Source organism: Nesoenas mayeri, assembly GCF_963082525.1.
Source record: "Nesoenas mayeri genome assembly, chromosome: 1".
NCBI lineage: Eukaryota > Metazoa > Chordata > Aves > Columbiformes > Columbidae > Nesoenas > Nesoenas mayeri.
This window is the reverse complement of record NC_137541.1, coordinates 209,195,509-209,219,555: the sequence shown is the minus strand read 5'-3', so window position 1 is coordinate 209,219,555 and position 24,047 is coordinate 209,195,509. Positions and strand designations below refer to the sequence as shown.

Sequence of the window (24,047 nt, the reverse complement as noted above, 5' to 3'; positions counted from 1 at the left end):
TGCTGTCTCTGAAAGGCCTCGGGACATACAGGGATAAGATAAAAATCACTGAAGCACAGCCTAGGATCTTAGAAATGCCAAAAATGCTTTTGAAACCGGATCGGTTGCAAACATCCTGCCCCGCTTCTGGTGTGGCAGCACTCCCAAAGGCCGAGGGAAGTCTCGTGGGGAGGCACCGAGCAAAGATTTGGTTTATTTGGGTGAGTTCCATGGTTCTGCCCCACACCTTCCACAACCTTGGGCAAGCAGCTCAGTTGCTCCGTGCCTCAACTTCCTGCAGCGAGAGCATCAGCAGTAAGAGCGACATGGATTCTGAAGTCATTTCATCCACGTTTCACCTATAATCGTGCTTACAATTTCTGATGGAGCCAGTATATGTATTTAAATGGCCAGACAGCCTTGCCCTTTATGTGAAAGCTCTTCCTTTACAGCATCTCCGCCGAACAACTTGTGCAGCAGACACCGAGACACAGCTGTAGGACACGTAATAATACATTTCACAGCAGCAATAAAACAACGGGAGCCATAATTTCTTTGAACTCTGGGGTCAAACTTGTTGTTAGCCAAGTCTGTAAGAACTCGTATAGTAAATTACATACGTCTCTTTACCAGCAGGATCATAAAATAAAACTTTACAGTCCTTCCAAAGGTCACGGCTCTGCAACGAGCAGTGAAGACAAAACAATAAATTCACCTCTGAGACCACCATTTTTGTGGCTTCGGCAGCTTTGGTTAGACCTGAGCAAATTAGGACTTTGACAGTCTTTATACAATGTCTTTCTTATTTCTCCTTTGGACCCATCTCCCAGTTCTCCCTAAGCGTAAGGCAGAGGCCAAAACAACAGTAAAAATGGCTGTTATTGGTTTCAGCAGCCACATTTATCTCTATACACACATTTAATGGAAACAATGACCAAAGTGTTTCTTGGCAAATTAGTCCCCTTCTCCCCAACCAAGAAAAACACATCTATAAGCTATTTCCAAAACAATCAATATTAGCCCCGCAAGCAAAACTGTACGTTACATTTCCCATCAAAGTCTTGGCATTCCCTCAAACAAGTGATGCTTTATAAATTGCAGCTACTACCAAATAAACCGGAGAGAAGAGTGCTGAGCTGGGCACCTTGCTGCTTTTCCCTCAGGTCTGGGGGCTTGAATTCAGGTAATTTAGCTACAAAAATCCCTGCGCTGGCCTGCTGACTTTTAAACATTTGGCCCAGCCATGTATCTTTTCATCTACGCTTGTACAGAAGCTGGTTAAACAGTCCAAGATCCGGACACTGCCACGGTACCAAAACATAAATCATAAAGGGGAGAAGGGCAATCTCTACTAGACTCAGAGCATGAATTTGCTCTCCTGGGGATTTAAAACCAAAAAGACTGACACATGGTGTTAGTTTTGCGGGTATTATTTTTTTAATTAAAAATAGACTACTTCGGGATACTTTGATCCTGCACATAAAGGTCTTAAGCAAAGGGATTATCTGATATTCTTGAGGTGAAAACAAAGGTTTTCCGCTAAACACTCCTCGGAGAGGCTGGTATTTGGTTATGCAAAGTTTACGGCATTGCTCTTTTATTCCCAGCAGTGCTGCCCTTCCATCGCTCCATCCTAATGTTGCAAAGACACAGACGCAGTAATGGATGACACCGATTCTTTCATCTGAAGCTCAAAGTGAGGATAAACCTGAAACGGGGCAGTGCTGGCCGGTGAGGAACTGAAACTTGAAGATATAACTTACCAAAAGGATGCTGGCCGAGACCGTGCTGCTCACCTGGGCTGGAGAACCGATGGCTTATTGCACTGAAAACACCCCCAAGGGAGCTACTGGACTGGGTGCTCGGGCTAAGAGATGATTCCTGCGTGCAAAATATAACAGTGTTTATTTGAAGAAGCGTCAGAGGGTTTATCTGGCTTTGGCCATAGCCAGAGCGCAGGCTTGAAGCAAAGATGTAGCAAGGAAAACAGCTTAAAACTAAGAAAATCTCATAGCGTTTCCCTCCCTGTCCAAGAGGAGCGACCTCCCCTGTCCTCCAGATTAACTTCCCTTTTGTTTTGGGAGAGGAGATTTGAAGGAAATACATGACATTCCACATGGAAATCCCAGGGAAAACACGTCGCATTCCTTGGCAATACCGGCCGACGTTACATACACATATCGGGAGGTGAACAATGCCAGCCTGGAGGGAAAGAGCGGCTCCCACCCTCGCTGGGTGTCCATAAATCAAACTTCTCACAAGAAAACTAATCTCGGTATTAACTCTAAGCAGTATCACCACGCACATGGGGCCCAGCCCCTGCCTTCTCCTCTCTCCCACCGCTAGGAAACATGATCTGGTGAAGATGTCCCTGCTCACAGCAGGGGTTGGACTGGATGAGCTTTGAAGGTCCCTTCCAACCCAAACTGTTCTATGAAAACAACACATGGTGAAGGCTGTTTCAAAGGCTGGACAACCCTTTCTTCTCCTTTCTGAGTCTGCTCAGTTCTGTTGGGAACAATCCTGCTCTACTTCTGCTTTTTCTGCTAGATTATCAGGGGTAGTTTTTTGGATGAGCTTTCAGACCCAAGGGCAATGCCTCCTTAGCTCAACCCTGCCCATGGGATCTCCAACACACCCGGTTCCTTTGAATTAAATAGAAATACATGTAGAAGACTGAGGAGATCGCTTCTCTTGGACACTTAGTTGAAAATGCATGAAGAACCGCTCACAGTGCATCCTTGCTATATACCTTCATATACCTTCTGTGGTGAGCAACAGAACCCGAGAGAATGGCAGGAAGATGTGCCAGGGGAGGTTCAGGTTGGACATTAGGAAAAGGTTCTTCACGCAGAAGGTGCTGGACACTGGAACAGGCTCCCCAGGGAGGCGTCACGGCCCCAAGCCTGACAGTGTTCAAGAAGAGACTGGACAACATCCTCAGACACACGGTGTGAACTGTGGGGTTGTCCTGTGCAGGGACAGGAGTTGGACTCGATGATCCTTGTGGGTCCCTTCCAACTCAGGACATTCTATGGTTCTATATTATACCTACCTATAAATAAGAGGGTCAACCTTTTCCTTCTGTCCTGCAACAACCTCTTACCAACTCAAAACATGAAGAGTGGATCACACCACTCCTTGGCCCTTGCAAGTTGTCACCTCCTGTCAGGCCCTAACAACCTATTTGAAACAGTCCTGCTGTCCTTCCCTGTGACTTGTGACTCATGCCACATCGTCCTATGACTTCTTGGCACCTTCCATTGTCTTCTTCTCTACACCTTGTTTGTCACCTGTCACTGTTAAGCCCCACACCCTGCCCATCAGATCTGGCATCTCAACAACCTCCTGTTGATGCCAAAACCAACACAACCAGTCCAGAGCTGCTGCAGGGACCAGAGCAGTGTGGCCAGGAGCTGGTTTTGCCACCCAGCCACTCTGTTTTCAGCAGATGGGCTTCCCAGTTCAAGCACTGTCATTTACAGCAAGTGTGACAGAACCACGGATGAAGGATCTCAAGAAGGACACCCGCTCATCGCAACATGGGATGGATGGGGCTGTTCGGCAGCTGCGTTCTTTCTGCATCTTCCTGCTGAGAAAATTAATTCCAAAACATAAAGGCCAGCAACAACGTTTAAGAAAATGAATTAAAAGGAGCTGGTCCAAATGTAAGAAGATACTTGGGTGTCTGATGTATTATAGGAACTTCTGATGGTTTCAAAGGGAAGGCAGGTGCTCGAACCGTTTTGTGGAACCAGACTTACCAACTCAAGACTCTACTGAGAAATGCAAACCAGAAAATTCACAGTTAACACCTGCCCAACCAAGCAGATGCAGGAGATATCAAAACAATCTTGATGTGCAGGGGATGTCTCGGCGCATGCAACAAACACCCCAAAGTAAGGACCTTGTGGTGATGATGTTTGCATGATGGCGACATGTAAAAGCCCCAACCGTGGACCAAACTGAAACTTGGCAGGTGCCACGTGACATAAATATGTATTTTTAGATACTGCAGGTGCAGCATTATACACTGAGAACTGTGACTGCAATATTACCAGTGCAATGCTATTTGATTACTATTTTTTCCATCTCTTTCATCTACTTGGAAAATAATTTTTTCATGGGTGTTCTGCACCCACTTCACGTTGTACGCGGGGTTCATCAGAATTAAGGTTGTTACCTTTATTAATTTATATATAATGTTTATACTGCAGCCGTCTTGGGGTCCAGAGCAGTAAGCACTACGCAAATGACCTTTTGCTATATTGTGATAATTTGGAAGGGAAGAAGGATGCTGGAAATCCTCAGTTTGAGTCCCAAATAAACCACTTGTTTCCAATTGTCTTGGGTATGTTGCTTGATCTGCCCTTAATACAGAAATGAATATTTCTTTAGCTGGCAGGGAAGCTGAGAGCACAAACCCATTAGAGACTGCAAGTAGTTCAGATCCTATACTGATAATTAATTACTTAATACATATGCAATGGTTAGGAGTGCATGTTTGTTGCTTCAAAATACAGACAAAACTGCTTGGTCTGATGAGCACACGAGAGATTTTCTCAATAATAACAATGAAAAAGCAAAGCAACAGGAAAAAGCCACCGATAAACTGCAAGTTGGCTCTGGAGAGATGAATGAACTCTCTTTGTCTTTCCGCTACGAACATGTGCTCTCCTGGAAACAGAAAACAGAAATCTCCTGCAGAAGTTGTGCAACCAATTTGGGTAAATGGAAAGAGAAACATCTACTCAAGACGCTGAAGGAAACACTGTGATGCTGAGCACTACGGTTTTATAACAGAAGAAGAAACCATACGGAGTTACAAAACAACCCAGTGCACATCTTTATTGATGATTCACAAAATCAAACATCATTCACCTAATTCACTCCAGCAGCTCCAGTGTGATATTTTTCCTTGCCAGGTTCGACTGATTTTCTTTTCAAGGTAAAGAGTATTTGTTTTTAACTCGGGGTGGGGAGAATCACGCTTTACAGTAGCCATTTCGTAAGAGCAAGCGCATCACAGCCATGACAATACTTCACAATTTTATAACATTTAATCTTCAAAGTACCATGCAGGCATTTAATTAAAGCCTATTAAAGCCTCACAGCAGCCCTGGCTCCCAGTCCATTTTAGGTCACACCTCCTTAATGATATTTCACATAAACCCCCCTCCCAACAACGCTTATTCGGTACTTCCACGGCTTGTACTGGTCTCACGAGAATCTTAACCCTTTAGTTAAGTGGGATTTATTAATACTCCTGAAGTGCATTGAGGACACGAACTGCTATCAAATTAACTGCAAATGTGCTTCCATAATCTCACCGGAACGTATATTATGTCCAATAAGCCAGTATTAAATTTACCAAGAGCTTCACTGATTTAAAAAAGTCTCGATTTCCTACTAAAACACACTGAGTCATACATAATATGGTACATACATACAGTCACACCATCAGTTTGCTCCATGTGTGTCGCCTACTGAGCTACAGGAGACAGGAGTGAGAAAACCTGGGGAAAGGAATAACGTCTTTGATATTGTCAACTCCCAAGATGTACTGCAGGTAGCGTTCAAACCCCATTCCGAAGCCTCCATGAGGAACTGAGCCAAATTTTCGGAGGTCTAGATACCTGTAATGTAAACAGACAGTTACGTTCGCAGCTGGGTTCCGCTGATGTAATTACAGAGAGCTTTTTATCTAGGGTTTTGCTTTCCATCTTAATTACTTCCCTTTGACCCCAACCACCGTGGGTTTCTGCCAACACAGCCAGTGTTGGTCAGGGCTGCGAAGTCGCGGTTCCCCGACCGGCTAAATTGTACTAGCAGAAACCCCAAGTGCAAATGTGTTTAAACCAGCACAGATATGCTTTGCCAACACGCTCAAGCCTGTTTTGTTTAGGAGCAAGAACTCATTTGGGTACAAGGAACAGCTTTACCATCATAGCTTTGCTCATACCAAGGGCTTCTCGGTAAGTTTTAGTGTCTAAAATGCTCCGAGCAGAGGCACAAACTCAGGTTCCTACAGAGATGCAAAATATTTCAAGTGTTGGAGATGGAGTCGCCTGCTTGGGTTTGTTCAGCCCTTGCCACGCTGGTGCTGAGATCTGCTCTACAATACATTCTTTCATTTTCTGTCTTCTTCTCACTAGTCTACGTCATTTCATTTCCAGTAATTTCTTCAGGTCTTACCGTCTGCTGACTTCCTTCAGATGTTTAGTTTTTCTTTTAAGGTAATTAAGATGGCTTTTTGTTACATTTTTCCCCAATCACTCTTACAGACATTTATTTCCACAGTAACTCAGCAAAAAAAATCTTGGACGTTTCCTCTTTGAAACAAGATCTGGAATGAGACATTTCATTTTGGAGAACAGCACCTGTTGTGCACGGAAAACTCAGAAAATGTTTGGAAGAAGATATTCCAAATATATGGGTGTCAATAAGATGATGATGTTCTTTGAGTCCTCCACTTCCCAGCTGGACTGTAGCTGATGTGACACACAAAAACTATATTTCCAGCTATAAATTGTCACCAACGGTTTTATTTTAATAGGAGTGAAAAACATCTCGGTGGTTCTATTGATTTATAAGGCCACTTCTGAGCTCGCTGATGCCACAAAGTTATTTTTCTTTGTATGAGTGCACTAGTAAGGGATCAAGTGACTCCAGATGTATTACATGCTTCTAACCTTCGGGTATGAATATTTTATCACCCCGGTTTAAAAAAAATCACGTGCATTTAAATACAAGTACATGTATACGTTTTACTACTTAGGCAGTAGAGTGGTGGGGAAAAAGCACTGTGAAAAGAAATTAAGATTGGATTGATTGTAATAAATGGCTTCACAAATTTTAACTACTGTTAATACACTGCAAGGAAAAACTGTTGTTTATAGTGTGTATATATAATTTATCTATTTTTATATATATTATATATATAGTATAATCTATATATTTAAGTGTACCTGCTTTTACATATCACAGAATCACAGAATTGACTGAGTTGGAAAAGAGCTCAGAGATCATCAAGTCCAACCCTTGGTCCAACCCCAGTCCATTGACTAGATCATGGCACTAAGTGCCATGTCCAGTCTCAGTTTAAAAACCTCCAGGGACGGTGAGTCCAGCACCTCCCTGGGCAGCCATTCCAATGCCTGACCACCCTCTCTGCAAATTGCTTTCTAATATCCAGCCTATATACATATATACATGTATACATATATACATATATATATATATGGAGTGTTCTTGCTTGGACTTCCATGTGCTTCAGAATTTTGTTGGTTTGAAGACTATATTTGAGCAGATTGAACCCAAAGTAATGTCCCAACCACCTCTACTTGCAACCCAGAAATCCTCTCCAACAAATTCTAAAGCTGCAAGAGATCACCCTGGCAGACTCGGTTTGACAGTACGCCCTTTATACCATGAAATATTATTTTTCCTTACAGTTCGTTAACAGTAGTTAAAATTGGGGAAGCCATTTATTATACTCAATTCAATCTTCAGGTGTGGGTTGTTTTGATTTTTTCCCTCTACCCCACTGCCCAGGTAGTAAAACAAGAAGAACTTCTTACCTCTTCCAAACTAGCACTAGCACATGAAGTGCAGTTACGCCTCCATTAGAAGTTGAACAGCCGGCTAAAGAGTGAGACATTTCTTTTGTGACCCCTGGGACCAACATGTTTCTGTCTGTGCTGCTGGGTGTTAGTCTGGCTTACGAAGGCTCAGTTTTATCCACCCCACACCTTGTGATGAAGATTATAGAATCACAGAATCATTTTGGTTGGAAAAGACCTTTAAGATCATTCAGTCCAACCGTTAACTCAACTCTAGCACTAACCCATGTCCCTAAGAACCTCATCTACGTGTCTTTTAAACCCCTCCAGGGATGGTGACTCCACCACTGCCCTGGGCAGCCTGTTCTAATGCTCAACAACCCTTTCCAGGAAAAAATTGTTCCCAAGATCCAACCTCAACCTCCCCTGGTGCAACTTGAGGCCGTTTCCTCTGATCCTGGTGCTTGTTCCTTGGGAGCAGAGCCCGACTCCCCTGGCTCCAAGCTCCTTTCAGGCAGTTCAGAGATCAGAAGGTCTCCCCTCAGCTCCTGTTCTCCAGCTGAACCCCCCAGGTCCCTCAGCCGCTCCCATCACACTTGTGCTCCAGCCCCTTCCCCAGCTCTGTTCCCTTCTCTCAACTTGCTCCAGCACCTCGAGGTCTTGCTTAGGATATGAACACATAGGCTGTGAACAGGATCATGGTCTTTGCCTCTATCCACTTCATACACACTGCACTGAGAACCTGAGTTTCTACTAATACACTCAGAACTGCCACTGGGGAGCTTCCAACTTAGAAGCTTTTCACTGGTTTGAAAGGAAAATGATGGGCAGATCTGATGCTTCAGGAGGTGATCTGTGAACAAGAATCATAGAATGGATTGGGTTGAAGAGACCTTCAAAGCTCATCCAGTGCCACCCCTGCCATGAGCAGGGACATCTTCACCAGCTCAGGTTGCTCAGAGCCCCGTCCAGCCTGGCCTGGGATGTCTCCAGGGATGGTTCATCCACCACCTCTCTGGCCAGCCTGGGACAGGCTCTCACCACCCTCAGTGTAAAAAATTTCTTCCTCATGTCTGGCCTGAATCTCCCCCCGTTTAGTTTAAAACCATCACCCCTTGTCCTGTCACAACAGGTCCTGCTCAAAAGTCTGTCCCCATCTTTCTTATCGGCCCCTTTTAAGTCCAGAAAAGCCACACTAAGGTCTCCCTGGAGTCTTCTCCAGGCTGAACACCCCAACTCTCTCAGCCCAAAGGGAATGACCTGGTAAATGTGAGGAACATAGGTGCAGCTCACGGCAGATCAACCTGCACCAGCTCAGTGGTTCTTAGTAGAACTGGTAAACCAGCTGGTGACAGGGCCTAGTAATTTAAACAACAGAGCAAACATTTCTGATGACATCTACGAGCGTATCTCAGCCAGTGCAAAGACAAGTTAGACCAAGCCTAGCATCTTTTCTCGCCTTTTGCTGGCAATAGAGTTTATAAAGTCATTGTAAGGAGATGAAATAACTCAGCTTCTTCCAGATGAACAATAATAATAATAATAAACTCTACCCTTGCTTATCCAGGGCTTTGTTCTGCAGATCTCAAAGCACTCTGAGAAGCTATTTTGGCAACAGCAGTGAAACAAAACCCATTAAAGTTAATGGAAAAAGTCCATTGAATTAAACGTGCTGAGGATCAAGCCTGTGAATCCTTTCTGATGACTGTGCTTAAAAGAAGCAAAGGAATTGAGAAATTTTCCATTCTTCCCAGATGAAAGAAAAAGTAGCTGCCTGCAGATGAAGAGAAAATTCCCTCTGGGCTGGAAAATACTCCCTGATGTTTTCCTGCATTCAGTAGTCGCCAGATATTGGATGTTTCTCACCTCAGAAACAGTAATGAACTATTTCTCCCAGTAGCTCATATTTAAGAGGAGAGCTGAGCCTTCCACTGGCAACTGGGGGACTGTGCAACATTATTCCACGGGGGAAATAAGTTTCTGCGACCCCAGTCAGGCCCAGAGTTCATGTTCTGGACCTAGAGGACTAGTAGTTCTTCAGAGATTTGAATCTTACTAAAGTATGTGCTGCAACAACAACCCCCAGCAATGAATTCCAGGAGCTTGTTATGTGCCAAGTTAGAAAAGCATTTCCTTTCATCCTTTTAAAAATCCATATCCTTTTATCATCATCGCGAGCTCCTGTGTTGCACTATGAAGATCAGGGCTCTCTTAGTGACCATTCACAAGCAGGATGTGTGCTTTTCTGTCTCTTTTCAAAATAAATGCAATCTTGATCTTTTATGTAAGCCCCTTGTTATACTGAAGCCTCCGCAGCCAGTCTGAGAAAAAGGCTGAAAGAACAAAGATAGCGCGGCTCATGAAGGTGAATATTCTACTGGGGAAAAAAACAAAAGGAAAAAGATGAGGGTAATGAAAAACTACCAGTGAAATTACGTTTGAAAGATTATTTTGTTGGATGTTTCAGGAAATAAATACACAAAGCATCGTCAGGTTCTGATGCTGAGTAAAATGCTGTTTTGGTGTTAAACAGCTTTGGCTTTTTGGGAATCCATAAAAAAGCATTCAGGGAGGTCAACCTAAAACACTGCCATGGACACAAGATGGGTTTGGGCATGTTTTGGTTGCCTTTAGCACTGATTTTCTGCTCCCAGAGCAGGAGTAACAGGACCAGGCGCCTGTCAAGGACAGAGATGGGCTCTACCTGTCCTCACTGGCTCTGGAGGAGGTTGGAGGATGACATGAATGTTGTCACTGGTCCTGGATTGCAAGTGGCTCCCCAGTGCTGCTAGTCTGTAAGCCCAACTCTTCCTTTCTACCTTGCCACACAAGGACCCTACAGAACACTCTGGCATTCAGACTTCAAAGAAAATAAGAAGTCAAAGAGCTCAACATAGCTCAGTCTTCTCCATCTAGAGCAGAAGCAAGGCCAAGACGACAGAAATATCCACTTGCAGACGGCAGATAACATGAATGGAAACATTCAGGGCCAGGCTGGACGGGGCTCTGAGCAACCTGAGCTGGTGAAGATGTCCCTGCTCATGGCAGGGGTGGCACTGGATGAGCTTTGAATGTCCCTTCAACCCAAATTATTCCATGATCCTATGCGCATAATGATAACCAGAGGGAGGAAATAGGTGCCTTACAGGTAGAATCACAGAATTGTTTTGGTTGGAAGAGACTTTTAAGATCATCAAGTCCAACTGTTAACCAAGCACTATCAAGCCCATCACTAAACCACGTCTCTAAGAACCTCATCTATGTGTCTTTAAACCCCTCCAGGGATGGTGACTCCACCACTGCCCTGGGCAGCCTGTTCCAATGCCTGACTGTCTGAAATGCTGCTCGGGCTGCTGGCAGTGGGACACGTTCATTACAAAGTACCTGTTTCGTTATCGCTCCTGCTAAGCTGGCACCAGGAGGCTGCAGACAGGATCAGGACCCTTATTTACAAGGTGATACACTCAGTGCTCTCTGGTCATGGAGAAAGTGACTTCCCAGAATAAAACCATCGCCCGACATTCCCACCTCACTTCCACAGAGCTCTGCAAGTCCAGCCCAGATCAGCACCCACAGCACTGAGCCCTTTTCTGTCTACAGTTCAGAGGGAGGAGCGCGAAAATCAAATAACTCTGCAAAATCAAGACAAATCCTTTTGCAACTCATTTTCTGTATAGAAAGAAACCTGCACAACCACAGACATGTAGTGAACTGAAGAAGATTCAGAGAATTTTGACAGTATTTCCTTATCTGCTTCTTTTTGAAAAGCTTTCTAAAATGTAGGAATGGGCAGAGGCACAAGAGTATTTCAGCTCATCAGCTGCCTCTTTGCCCAATGATTCTCCCACAAACAAGGCACTCCTGAAGCTGCCCTAGAAGTTGTCAGCTCCCACAATATCCTCGTGTCTAGTGGGAGAAGAAAACAGGTAGAAACAGAGATACGGCAATAAATAAGGGCTTTCAAAAGGGACCACATCTCGTGGAGCTGCCCATTTCAAAGTCAGCAAATATTATATTTAAAACGGAATGACTCAACTGTTCTTCAGAGAGTTTGTGAGCCAGCTTTGGAGACTCAATTCAATCACTAAATTGGAGGAGATTAATTTCTGTCTCTCCTGCCACTTCCAATGAAAAAAATAGATGCTGGCGAACTACCCACTTGTTTTCTGGCAGGTTCTGGACTGCTGTCCAGAAGCAGCCAGGATTATTCCTATCCTGCACCTTCTTAGGACACCAGACCTTGCTATGGCAGCAGAGAAAACCAGTTTTAATATTTTCTGGGAAGTTACAACATGTGTGATGGAGCGGAGGGAACACAGGAGGAAAGAGACTCCAAAACGAGATCACGGGGGGAAAGAATTTCCAGAATGTGATTGCTACATACCGCATGAGAATGGGTGATGGGCAATGTCTTAACCCGCTCTCCTGAGAGAAACGCGAGGCAGGACTGAGCTGGCTCAGCAGGGCTGGGAGGCTCAGCCACTGGACACTGAAATTCCTCAGGCCATGATCATCCTTGGTGAGGATGTTTCTTCCCACAGATGCAGCGATAGTGTATTCTGGCCCATAAATGTAAACGATAAATGAAGACATTTCATTCATCCCATTTGCAAATGGATGATGTAAAGGTCTGCCGTGCACCAGGCTGCTCCGACGTGATTTCGTATTGTGGGAAGAAGAGCATGAAGAATCCTACACTTTGTAGTTTTTCAAGGCAGCCTCCCTCATGATCATTCCAAATGCTGCAGACTGTTTGAATCTACCCTTCTAAATTAAAAACCCTCAGCACTATCACCTCTCAGTAGCTGTGACAAAGTACATACCAAGAAACACTTGTCAAGGGGAACATTAAGAACCTTCTGTCGTTCTAATAGGCTAAACTGCTAATTCAAAGGTTGTTGTGTCTCCTTAGTAGGACAGTTTTAATTGCTTCAGCAGCTTTGTTAGGGAAGATTTTTCGACCCAATTGCCCCATCAATTGCAAAGGGAGTTATTCACAGAGCTGTTAAAGGTCACAAATTGCTTGTGGTTCTGTTTACCTCGTGCAATGGTGGCCAGAATCTATTCAACGTGGAACACAGCTTAATGATTTAATATCAAAAATAACGGATGGGTTGTAAATTAATCCACTTAATGCAGTCCTGAAAGGAAAGACCTGTGCTGTGAGTGGACAAATCGGGAAGATAAACTAAGTAGCAGCATTAGATTAAACTTTGTTTAAATGAACTGGCTGTTCCATTTAGACTGGCAGCGACAGCAGGGCAACCAGGCCAAGAAACGTGCTCCCAAGAACAGGATCAAAACAATGAAACAGTTGTTTAAAGAGTCTCAAAAGAAGAAAATAGCTTGCAGAGCAAGATAGTGTCTTACCATTGGTAGGTATCTGCGAGTCCCAATCTGTAGAACAAAAAGAAAACCCCTTGTAAGTAAAGGAACAGAGGAGACGCACACAAGCAGCACTTGCCTGGAAGAGAACGCTACAAGAGAAGGGAGGGTCTGATAACTAAAATCAGTTCAAAAAGGAAAGGCAGGAAATTAGGGGAAGACACAATCAGTGGCTGTCAGTTCTGGTAAGCAGCAGATAATCCTGAACAGATTCCCAACATGATGCTTAAGATGTAAAGTTTGTTTTGTCAGTGTTCAGGGTTGATCCCAGCTTCATGCAAAGACTTGTGCATATTCTTAACTTCAAGCATATCAATAAACTGCTTGTGAATGTCTGGAGAGCACAGGCCTGAATATTAAATTTACAATGACACCCAGCCAACCTCATTTATGAGTGAGTCAAAACCTCTTCACGTGTGGCTATGTGGTTCCCTATCCACAGCGTGTAAAACCACTGAACCCCCATGGCTTCATTAATGTGTGTCGACTTCCGTGAAACTAATAACCAAAATATATCCTTTTCTAATCAGCATCAGCGCATCCTCTCGTCTTTTCCTGCCCTAGCAGAGTCAGAGCAAAATTGCCGGGTTTTCTTTCTCTGAAAACAAAGAGAAAACTGTAGGCAAAGACAGACCGCTTCTCTCATCTTCAGTGCGTCGCAGCTGTCCCGGACGGGGACGTGAGCAGCTATTGAATGAAATGCGTACCAGGAGACAAGAATCACGTTCTTTATCTCTTAGTTATGCTGAGACCACAGGAAGAAGAATTTAAAAGCCTTAACAAAGTATTTGGGCTCCGTCTGGGTTCAAGCTCCACGTGGACCCTTTTCCAACCCACACCTCGAGGGCTGTGGACTCCAGGTCTTACTGGCAAAGGTTTCAAGTGATAAAGTGCAGCAGGCAACAGCGTATTTTGCTTTGGCTGAAACATTTGGAGAGTTTGCAGGGGAAATAGCAGGAAGCACAGGGAATAATATCATCCTACAGCAAAAAATTGAGAACCAGTGTTCTGGGGGTTTAAATTGCCCTGCGCCTTTTGGATTCATTATGTTGAAATGGATTTTTCTCTTCTCCAGTGACCAGATATATCTCTGTGAGCACGTAGCTGATTTAAGCAACAAATTCATTCCCAGCGCGCAAATGGTGTTACTCTGGGATTAATCCTCCTCCAAAATTGCTTTGCACAAGTGTATGAATGGCACAAATGGACTCATGTGAGTTACAAAAAGTTCTTTTGAACAATCAGACAGGATCCAGGGATCAACTGTCTGTGGAGAATCACTCCATCTATAATGTCAATTATTGTTAACTAAACAGCAGCTTTCATATTCTGACACTGAATTTAGCCTAAAATTACTCAAAGTCACACAGTCCAGAACAAAGCAGCAGGGAAAGAGCCCATACAGGTCCCAGGCACTTCCAATGATGCTTCCCATCAAACTGTTAGCAAAGAACCACGTTCTCTGAAATGATGCCACCGAGGCCAGTGGCATCACCGCTAGCGAAGCTTCCCACCCAAACTGCAGTTCCTCAGTTACACAATGTGATGACAAATACATCTGAGCTCTGTCTACGTGACAACTTCCACCTTTGCAATCCACTCTTAGCCACAAAAGCTGCCAAGAAAAGGCTCGAGGGGTGAAGTGTCTCATGCCAGATCCAGACAGCCCCAGCATTCTGCTGCCCTGGCCTCCTAGCAGAAAATAAACTCTTCTTCCGTGATGAGCTAAAACAGAGAGATAGTTTACGTATCATAGAATCATTTCAGTTGGAAGAGACCCGCAGGATCATCCACTCCAGCCATAACCTAACTCTAGCACTAAACCATCTCCCTAAGAACCTTGTCTAAACGCCTTTTAAACCCCTCCAGGGATGGTGACTCCACCACTTCCCTGGGCAGCCTGTTCCAATGCCTGACAACTCTTTACGGGAAGAATTTTTTCCTAGTATCCAATCTAAACCTCCCCTGGTGCAACTTGAGGCCATTTCCTCTTATACTATCACTTGCTACTTGGGAGAAGAGATCAACATCCTCCATGCTCCAACCTCCTTTCAGGTAGTTGCAGATAGCGAGGAAGGTCTCCTCTCAGCTCCTCTTCTCCAGGACTAACAGCCCCAGCACCCTCAGCTTCTCCCAGCACACTTGTGCTCCAGGCCCCTCACCAGCTTTGTCACCCCCTCTGCACTCTCTCTAGTGCCTCAGTGTCCTTCTTATGATGAGAGGCCCAAAACTGAATGCAGTATTCAAGGTAGGACCTCACCATTGCCTACTCTACAACAGAAGCACAAGAACTTCTTCACCAGTTTGCAGTCACCTACTCGGATAAATATCTCAAGGACAAAAATATGCTTATTTTGAATACCACCAGTTGCCCAGCCACTCCTCTTCCTTGCCAACCCACTGGGAGCTGCTGAAACACCCTCTTGGACAGGCTAGATGGGGTTTTCTGTACCTCTGTAAGCGCGATTCGAGGAAGGGCAGTCGCTCCTCTCTCAGGCTGCCTCCACACAACTCCCCTATTCCTGGTACAAGGAGATCAACAGCTGCAACCTTAAAAGAAAGAAAACTGATTTGAGTCATGCCATATAGCCACACAGTGTGGGGTAGAAGTACAGTGGACGGTGATGGTTGTTTGTAAAAAGCTACTGTAATTCTTCCAGAACCCAGAACACTTAGGTATTTGCATATGCTTGAAAAGTATCTTGTTGACAGGAGAAGGCTGGGAGGGAACTTTACAGTGCTCTGATGCTGTAACTTGTGTTTGCCCTGTCTGCCCCAGTTCCTTGTGCCAGCTCTAGCAGTAACGACACCAATCGGTCAGCGGCACTTGTGCTGGATCCAAGAGTGAGGATCTGTTAAGTTTGGGCTGGTTGCCTTCTCTTGTTTTGTTTTGTAGTGTTACTTCTCCTATCCCACAGCTGAAATGCTGCTAGAATTAAAGCCACAGTGGTATATGGTGGGGTAGTTGCTCTTTTTAGCAGAAACAATGCTACAGGTTGTCTCAGTTCAATGGGGAATTACACCTTCAAAGTATGAGACTGCTGGAACAGGAGCTTCTTGTGTCCATCTGCTATTTGAGGTTTACATGGATGCTACACTTGGATGACAAGAGAATTGCTGAAATTCTAGGCATTTCACCTGGTAGTGCAGAAGTTTACCAGGAAAGGAAGGAACTATAGCAAACTTAACCTTAAGGGACTTAAGCAAAAACTCAACGTTACCCAACTCCTGAATCTTCCTTCTCCTGTTGTTCCTGCTTTGGGGATGTCATAGAATGGCTTGGGTTGGAAGGGACCTTCAAAGCTCATCCAGTGCCACCCCTGCTATGAGCAGGGACATCTTCACCAGCTCAGGTTGCTCAGAGCCCCATCCAGCCTGGCCTGGAATGTCTCCAGGGATGGTTCATCCACCACCTCTCTGGCCAACTTGGGACAGGCTCTCACCACCCTCATCGTAGAAATTTATTCCTCATGTCTGGGCTGAATCTCCTCTCTTTTAGTTTAAAACCATCACCCCTTGTCCTGTCACAACAGGCCCTGCTAAACAGTCTGTCCCCATCTTTCTTACAGGTCCCTTTTAAGTACAGAAAGGCCACAATAAGGTGTCCTTAGAGTTTTCTCTTCTCCAGCTGAACACCCTAGCGCTCTCAGCCTGTCCTCCCAGCAGAGCTGTTCCAGCCTCGCATCATTTCTGGGGCTCCTCTGGCCCCTCTCCAGCAGCTCCATGTGTGTCCTGTGCTGAGGACCCAGAGCTGGACCAGCACTGCAGGGGGGTCTCACCAGAGCAGAGCAGAGGGGCAGAATCTACAACAGGAAAAAGACTGAACAGGATGATCTGACGGTCATGTCTTATCTTGGACTTCTTGAGTGTAGGCCCAGCAGAAGACTGTCCTCATCTGTCTGTCTATCAGTAGGCTAAGACACATGCCTAGCCAAAAAAGCACTGGAAGTGTGACCCACGGACTCACCGTGCGTTGAGGTCCATCTTCATTGTCCCGCATGTAGAAAGGTTTGAGGTCGTATGGGTAGTTAATCACGAACAAGGGAACCTCCCCGCAGTGCTTCACCAGATATTTCTCATGTTCCGTTTGTAGGTCACAGCCCCACTGTAAAGACAACAAAAGGGACCTGGGATCCTGCTTTGGTGCATCTTGCCTGCGGCAAGAGACACAGCAGAATCTGTGTGTAGGAGAGACGTCCGGCTTTGAATGACACAAAATCAAGCACAGCAACTCCTCACACAGGCCGTCGGGAAAATTTGCTAAATAGACAGAGTTTCATGAGCTTTAAGGCAGAGCAAAGCAATGAAAATAACACAGTGTAACTTCGACAAAACAGGGTTAGATCGTCCCTTCATCAAGCCCAAGCATCTGGTATCAAATTGGAAAAAAAAGCCAAACAAACAAACTCCCAAAACCCACACTCCACATAGCTTAAGGGAAATAGGCACCTATCCAAATTCAGCTTAATCAACCCAGAAGCCAGCCTTATTTTAGAATTACTGTTGGTATATACAAATTAGCTTTGCTGGGTGGACTGCTCTCTTCCCTGCTGCATCCTGTTACATGCTACATTAATTCTCACTTAAGAAAACCCAGTATCCTATCAACCCAGTCTTTGTTATCAGAAACCTTGGACATTTGCAATGCCCTTCACTTCTCCTTTCTTCCAGTGACATTATAAATTATGTGGCTTTTGACTGGAGACCTCCAGCCGACTACACAATGTGCAAAGATTATTGGGGGAGCAGAAGGAGAAGCGGAGAACTGATATTCTGCAGACTCTCCTCAGCTGAAAATATCCTGAGTTTGCTGTCTCAGATCAAGGCAGCACAGATAAAGGATTTGAGATTCTACACCCACTTGTACACAGAAGCAAGACAGTCACCCAACCGGCTACAAAGGTGGCTTCAGCCAGAGGGTTATTTTCCTCAAAGCATCAAAATGAGGGAAAGATTAATGAGTATACACACGAGCACCACCACAAATGCTCTCCCTACTGCTCTGTGTGTTTGAAAGTGTTAGAAAGACCAGCATATGATTCTCTTTCCCAGGCAACACCTGTGCTTTGGAAAGACCAGGGATTCCCTTCACCTACATCTAGGTTACATGGTATTTTGAAATGGTTTTGGTTTATCGGTCCTTGTCAAACTTTTGGTTTATATTATATTTATTTATATTGCTCCCACTTCAACCCCAAAGGGCAAAAATAAAACCTGGGTTACAATGGAATAAACACCCCAGGAGGCAGATAACCTGTGGAAAGTGACTCCTTTTGTAGCATCAGAGCGAAATGAGACCTATAAAGTGTGCAAGAACAGGCGCAGGGGAAAAGCCACCAGGCAACTACCTACCTCTGGCTTGAAAGTGAAAGTTTGAGAAGCTTGCTTCAAAATTTCCACTGCTTCATTGTAGGAAATTCTGCAAGAGTTAAAAAAAAAAGAAGAAAGTCTTTAAGATAACTATGAAAGGAATAACAAGAAAGCTTTCTGGCTAAGCGCCGCACTGGAAAATTAAGGAGGCATTTCCCCACCATCATGCCAGCTTGTGCTGTGATGTCAGACTTCCCAGCAATGCGACTTTGGACAGAAATCAAAAACCATTTTATATATGGCAAGAACTCCGTGTTTTCCTGTGCTTCAGCTACACGCATGGCAGGAAGTGCAAAGCTTTGCGTTACTGCAATGATGCTTTTCAGTGAGAAGTGAGGTCTGCAGAGAACTGCTTCAGAGAAATTTGGGGAATGTGCTCTCATCAGCACAGGACCAACAACTTAGCTCTACCGTTCAGGACAGTGTCAGGCAAAAATAACAGCCCAGAGGGCCAAGGGCTTGTAGCTCAAACAGTTTCATTTTACTTTGCAAAAATCATACCATTTATTTGCAGCAAAGAAGATCTGAGAGCAGATTCTCCACCAGCTTCCACCAGTACAAAAGAGCAGCATCGTGGCAGAGCAAACAGAAAAAGCGCAGTGAAAGACGCTGCAGGTTTGATAACAGGACATTGAGACTCAATGGAAGATACTGACAAGTTTTCCACACATCAACCACATGTTGTGATAGAGAGAAGAAAGAATAACCCACTCACAATAATTTAATCTCTCTGTATCATTGGATAAATCCAATTATAAACCAAATTCCTTTAAAAGCATGAGCTCTTTACACCCAGTTACAAGGTTTCACTAATGCAGGGAAGGCTTCTGGAGGAAATACCTCCGGAAGGAACATATTGCTCCATGTGTTCGGGTTATGTGAGGCCACGGTACGAGAGAGATTCGTCACTGGCACAGGTTCAACACGTGTAACTGGTATGTGTAAACTGGAAATGCCCCAGATCTGCCAGCAGTTGGTGGAAGGAGACACAAGAGGGAGAGATGGGCTGATGTCCTTGCAACTCTGTCCCCTCAGGAATATCAGTGAGGTCCAGAGAAGGCCTGAAATGGGGAGAGAGTGACTTCAATGAGGTGTCCCATGGTGCTTATGCAGGCACAAGGCACAAGGAGGATCTATCCTGAATGACAGGAATAGTAGAACAGTTTGGGTTGGAAGGGACCTTCAAAGCTCATCCAGTGCCACCCCTGCCATGAGCAGGGACATCTTCATCAGCTCAGGTTGCTCAGAGCCCCGTCCAGCCTGGCCTGGGATGTCTCCAGGGATGGTTCATCCACCACCTCTCTGGCCAACCTGGGACACGCTCTCACCACCCTCAGGGGCAACAATTTCTTCCTCATGTCTGGCCTTAATCTCCCCTCTTTTAGTTTAAAACCACCACCCCTTGTCCTATTGCAAGAGGCCCTGCTCAAAAGTCCATCCCCACAAAAGACATCAGCCCTGGGCTGAGCAGCCCTACAACGTTCTGTGGGATAAATGGGATAAACAGAGAGCACCACTATTTGAAAAGATGGGGAAGAGTAGGTATTCTTGGGGGCCAAGGAGGGAAACCAAAACCCATCACTCCTTTTAGCACACAGAAAACTGGGAAAAGGAGTTGCATAAGCAACTGGAAATAGAAAACCAATTGGGATTTTTAAATATCCAAAACCGGTTTGAGAAAAGGCAGCCATCGGAGTGGAAGTGTGAAGGAAGGTGGAGCAGCAAAGCCAAAAGCAGGCAGGACAGTGAGGGAAGCACTGCGCAGGTCTGTGCTGGAAGCAGGACACCCCAAGGGAAAGAGGATCTTGTCCAGGCAAGCAAAAGCCAAAGGGCAGCAGATTGAGCTGCCATGGGAGGGCAACTGGCAAACAGAACGCAGGGAACTGCAGTTCACGCTCTTTTGGAGACACGATGCTGACCTAGAAGAAACTGAGTTGAGAAAGAAAAAGAACATACACAAAACAGGAACCCTTTGCCCAAAAGCCCTCCTCCAGATCATTTTGAAATAAAAGTACTTACGTCACAAATTTGTTCTTCAGCATTTGTTCCAACCTGTCCTTGGTCAAAACAAGAAAAAATGAAAATGTAAAGCTACTCCTAAGGGTTTAGGGGCCCAGAGTAAACCCAGAAAAGCTGCCTCCCTCTAAGTTTTAATTTGTTGCTCTGCATCGTGATCTAAATATGGGTCAAAATCCACTCCTGGCCATTCAGGGCTAAAAGGGTACCCGGTTATTGGAGCTGATGATTCAGAGGCTGCTCAATGATGCGACACCAGCACTTCTACCACACTTGCTACTGGTTACAGAAAGTTGTGCATCCTCTCTCTGTTGGCCTGAGAAAGCACTTAAATTCAGGACGACTTCTAACTCTTCACAGTTTGTTAACACAGGACAATGCAGTTAAAAATAAATTAAAAAATTAAGCCTCCCTATAGCCAAAAGCCCTGAAAATGCATAACAGGATTACAGCTTTTTCTTGTCATATTTATTACCTTCTGGGCAGGAGCTATGTATTTATGAAAAAGCTCAACATCACGAGGACATTTGGAGAGCACAGTGCTTGTCGCTGTCTTGACAAGATCTTCTATAACCTAACAGAGAAAACAGGAGTCCATGAAAAATTAACACTGCTTAGATATCCAGGCGATAAATAAAACATGGTCCACATCAGCCAAAGGGTACGGAAGGAGTTTCTGTCCTTCTGCATGGTCAGACTGCCTAAGAAGGCACCAGTTTGGTAATGGAGCTGAACAGGCCATGAACTGGCATTTCTGCTGCAGGTTTAGGGTTTCAGTGTCTGCTGATGGCCTCAGTACCTTCAGTCAGGTGTCTCCGGTGAAAAAAGCACAGCTAAAATATTCAAGCAGCAGCCCTGGTCAGCCACAAACACACAAACTACAATGGTTTGTGGTGACTAGTCTCAGATTAATGATTAGTGAGGTGTTTTTCCTGTAATGAGCGATTCTGGTTTTCTGCTTTGTTGTTAGAAGAGGTAGAACTAAAGGAGAGGAGAATAAATGTGTTCTGTGTAGAGCCAGCCCATCAAACAGATCCCAGCTAGAGACACTCTGTGCAGTAAGAGCAAATCAAAGAGAACACGCACAGAGACCAGTAGAGAGCTAAAGCGAAGGACACATCAATGCAGGGACGCTTGAGAAACTAAAGAAAGATGTGGTTTCATTTCCCTAAACTAATGTGGATTAACTACATGACATTATCATCCAATTTGGATATAGTTATCCAGCAAAATTGGCTTCACCCATGAAGAAATTCAAATGTCATTTTGGTTCTAAACAAAAAAAGCCCCAACGTGGGATGCCGCTGCATTTTGACCAACCTGTTTTAAGAGTAATTTTCTCGTTTGGTTAAGCAAAGCAGACCATGCTGCGCAGATAAAGCGTTCCCATGACTCCTTGTAGTATTATGCCTGCACAAAGTAGGTATTTGAGACCTGTGTAATATTGCTGATCCCAGCTCTTCGTCAAAAATCACCCTCTTTATCTCTTTTGCAAGGAACAGAGCAATGCAGCTGGGCTGCAGGTCACCTCAGCCTGGGATGGGACCAGGTTTTTCTCAACTAAAAGCATCTCTGAATGTCCTGGCATATTCCTGTTGGTTTTTCTGTGAGCAAAACAACTTCATTAATTACAGAGTTGAGAGAAGGGAAGTATTCGCCAATGATCCATGGGCAAGTAGCACTCCCTGGACACTGCAAAGCCAAGGGAAAACTAAATGTGAGAAGATGAACCTGAGGAAGAAGCAGGTCTCTGTCGTGCAAGGAACCAGACCTTACAGGGTAAGAGGAACAGAAGGCACAGAAAGGAAGAAGCGGAGCTACTGACACAGCCAAGATGAGATTTCAGGCATGTTGTTCAAACTCTCGTGTGTAGAACATCCTTCATCACCCATCCCAAACTGCTGAAACGCTGCTCAGTGCTGATGAACAACCTCGGTGTCCCACGAGCCTAGAGAAGCTGGTAAATCAGCCCATTTTCACACCTCTGGAGCCAAACTCAGCCTCTAGACTCCTGCATCAATCTGGGCCATCTGTTTCAAAAGGAGAAGATCCAAATAAAGGAACAGAATTATCATATGGAGATAAACAGTTTTACCCCTAACTGGTACTCAAACACAGAGGAAATTAAAAGCTAGCGTTGCTGCTGAGTGGCAAATAACCAAACAGTCAGCTTTGAACTTTCTTCAAAGGAGCTAGAAAAAAGCTTATGCAAATGAAATTAGAAAACTTCTTGGCAAGTCATCTGGTTTCACCAAGCACAGACGAAGGGATTTTACATTAAGCTTCCTCTTTCTAGAAAATGAAAGTATCATCTGGTTTCAGAAAAGCACGTTGTTTAATTAGCACTTTTTTTTCCCCTCGCTGTGCGATAAAGTAACAATTAGGTTCCCACAGCATTCAACATGCGCGGCTTCCTCTTGTGGAAAAAAGATGTGGGTGGTATGGGAAAAACAATCTGAGAAATATTTCCAGGTTTGGGACTGAGGTTTTATCCTGGCAAAGAAGACAGACACGTGGGTCATGCATTGGCCTCCTCACTGCTCTTATTGTTATTTATGCCAAAAATGTACTACGCACAAACAGTGCAGGGGAAAAGAGGAAAAGAAGGAAAGAAAAGCACTTCAACTCAGAAGTTATGGCTTTAAGCAGATAATATAATGAAGGACTAGAAAGCAGCCTATATGAAAAATGAGTGGGGAAGCACAGCCACTGGCTCGCTGGTTTGAGGGAGTAGCGTGAGCTGGAGACATAACCAAGTGATTGGTTTGAATGAATCCTGCAAGAAACAAGTTTGATAGGAGACTTACAGAGGGAAAAAGCCATGGGAATCACGGCAAGGAGCTCATCTCAGAGGTGGGTCTCCTGATTCCCAAAAGCCCATTAATTTGGTTGCTTCTTAATGGAAATGTAGCAATTGTGCCAGGAGGAGGACAGAGGTAGAAGTTTTCCCTTCGCCCTCATCCTTCCCAGCCTTTATCTCTTGATTTGCACCTTTCAAAGTAGTTCAGCAGTATCAATCCTATTGCTGTGCCACTGAATGGTTAACTCTCTGATTTTGACCAGGAGCAGCTCCCAGCTGTATTGTTTAATTTTAGCTCGGATCTTTTGATACTGCAACTTATCTTCTTCCCAAATAAAATTATGACCAGAGTCAAAACAGAGGAAATCATCAAGAGAACAGTGGTAAATGTCAGCAGCAGCAATTGAAGGTGCTGTGCACTACGAGAAGGGATCAAATAGTCATATTTATTATATATGACACTTTCAGAAAAATCACAAGTAGGATTTTTTGTTTATGCGTTTACCTGGGCCATGCATATGGATGCAGTGGAGATCACAGGGTATTTACATATGAAACATTCACCAAGTGGACTATAATTTCTCGCCTTCGTGCTTGCTCACACACACCATACGTGCACGCACATACGCACAGACACAGAGGGGAGATTTGCATCTGATCTTGCTCATAAAATCCCTTCTTTCTGCTCTGTAACCAACTGCTCAGGACCCTCTCTGGAGAGATGCTGCTGCTGTGAAAGGAAGGAGGCTCTTATCTGTCAGATCACTGCTCCACTGAGCATCAAAGCTGAACAATAAACCCTGATGGAAGTTAAGAAATGGGAAGAGCCTCAGCTATGGCAGCTGGATGCCACTTCACAGGAGGAACCTATAGCCCCGTATATCCCTCAATGTCCCTAAAAAGCGCTGCCCAAGACACTGAGAACAAACCTTTTC

The 24,047-nt window shown here is 44.6% G+C and overlaps 1 protein-coding gene across 1 annotated transcript in view; it reads right to left on the bottom strand.

Annotated features, from left to right (window-relative positions):
* Window positions 1-5,306: 5,306 nt before the first annotated feature.
* Window positions 5,307-24,047, bottom strand: part of NARS2 (asparaginyl-tRNA synthetase 2, mitochondrial) — a gene marked incomplete at its 5' end in the record, with an annotated part of 58,426 nt that continues 39,685 nt past the window's right edge. The window contains 7 exons of the mRNA XM_080355632.1: window positions 5,307-5,615; window positions 12,912-12,938; window positions 15,379-15,476; window positions 16,894-17,031; window positions 18,279-18,345; window positions 20,316-20,353; window positions 20,788-20,886. Coding sequence (XP_080211758.1) covers window positions 5,471-5,615; window positions 12,912-12,938; window positions 15,379-15,476; window positions 16,894-17,031; window positions 18,279-18,345; window positions 20,316-20,353; window positions 20,788-20,886 — 612 coding nt within the window. The 3' untranslated portion in view covers window positions 5,307-5,470. The remainder of the gene's footprint in view (window positions 5,616-12,911; window positions 12,939-15,378; window positions 15,477-16,893; window positions 17,032-18,278; window positions 18,346-20,315; window positions 20,354-20,787; window positions 20,887-24,047) is intronic.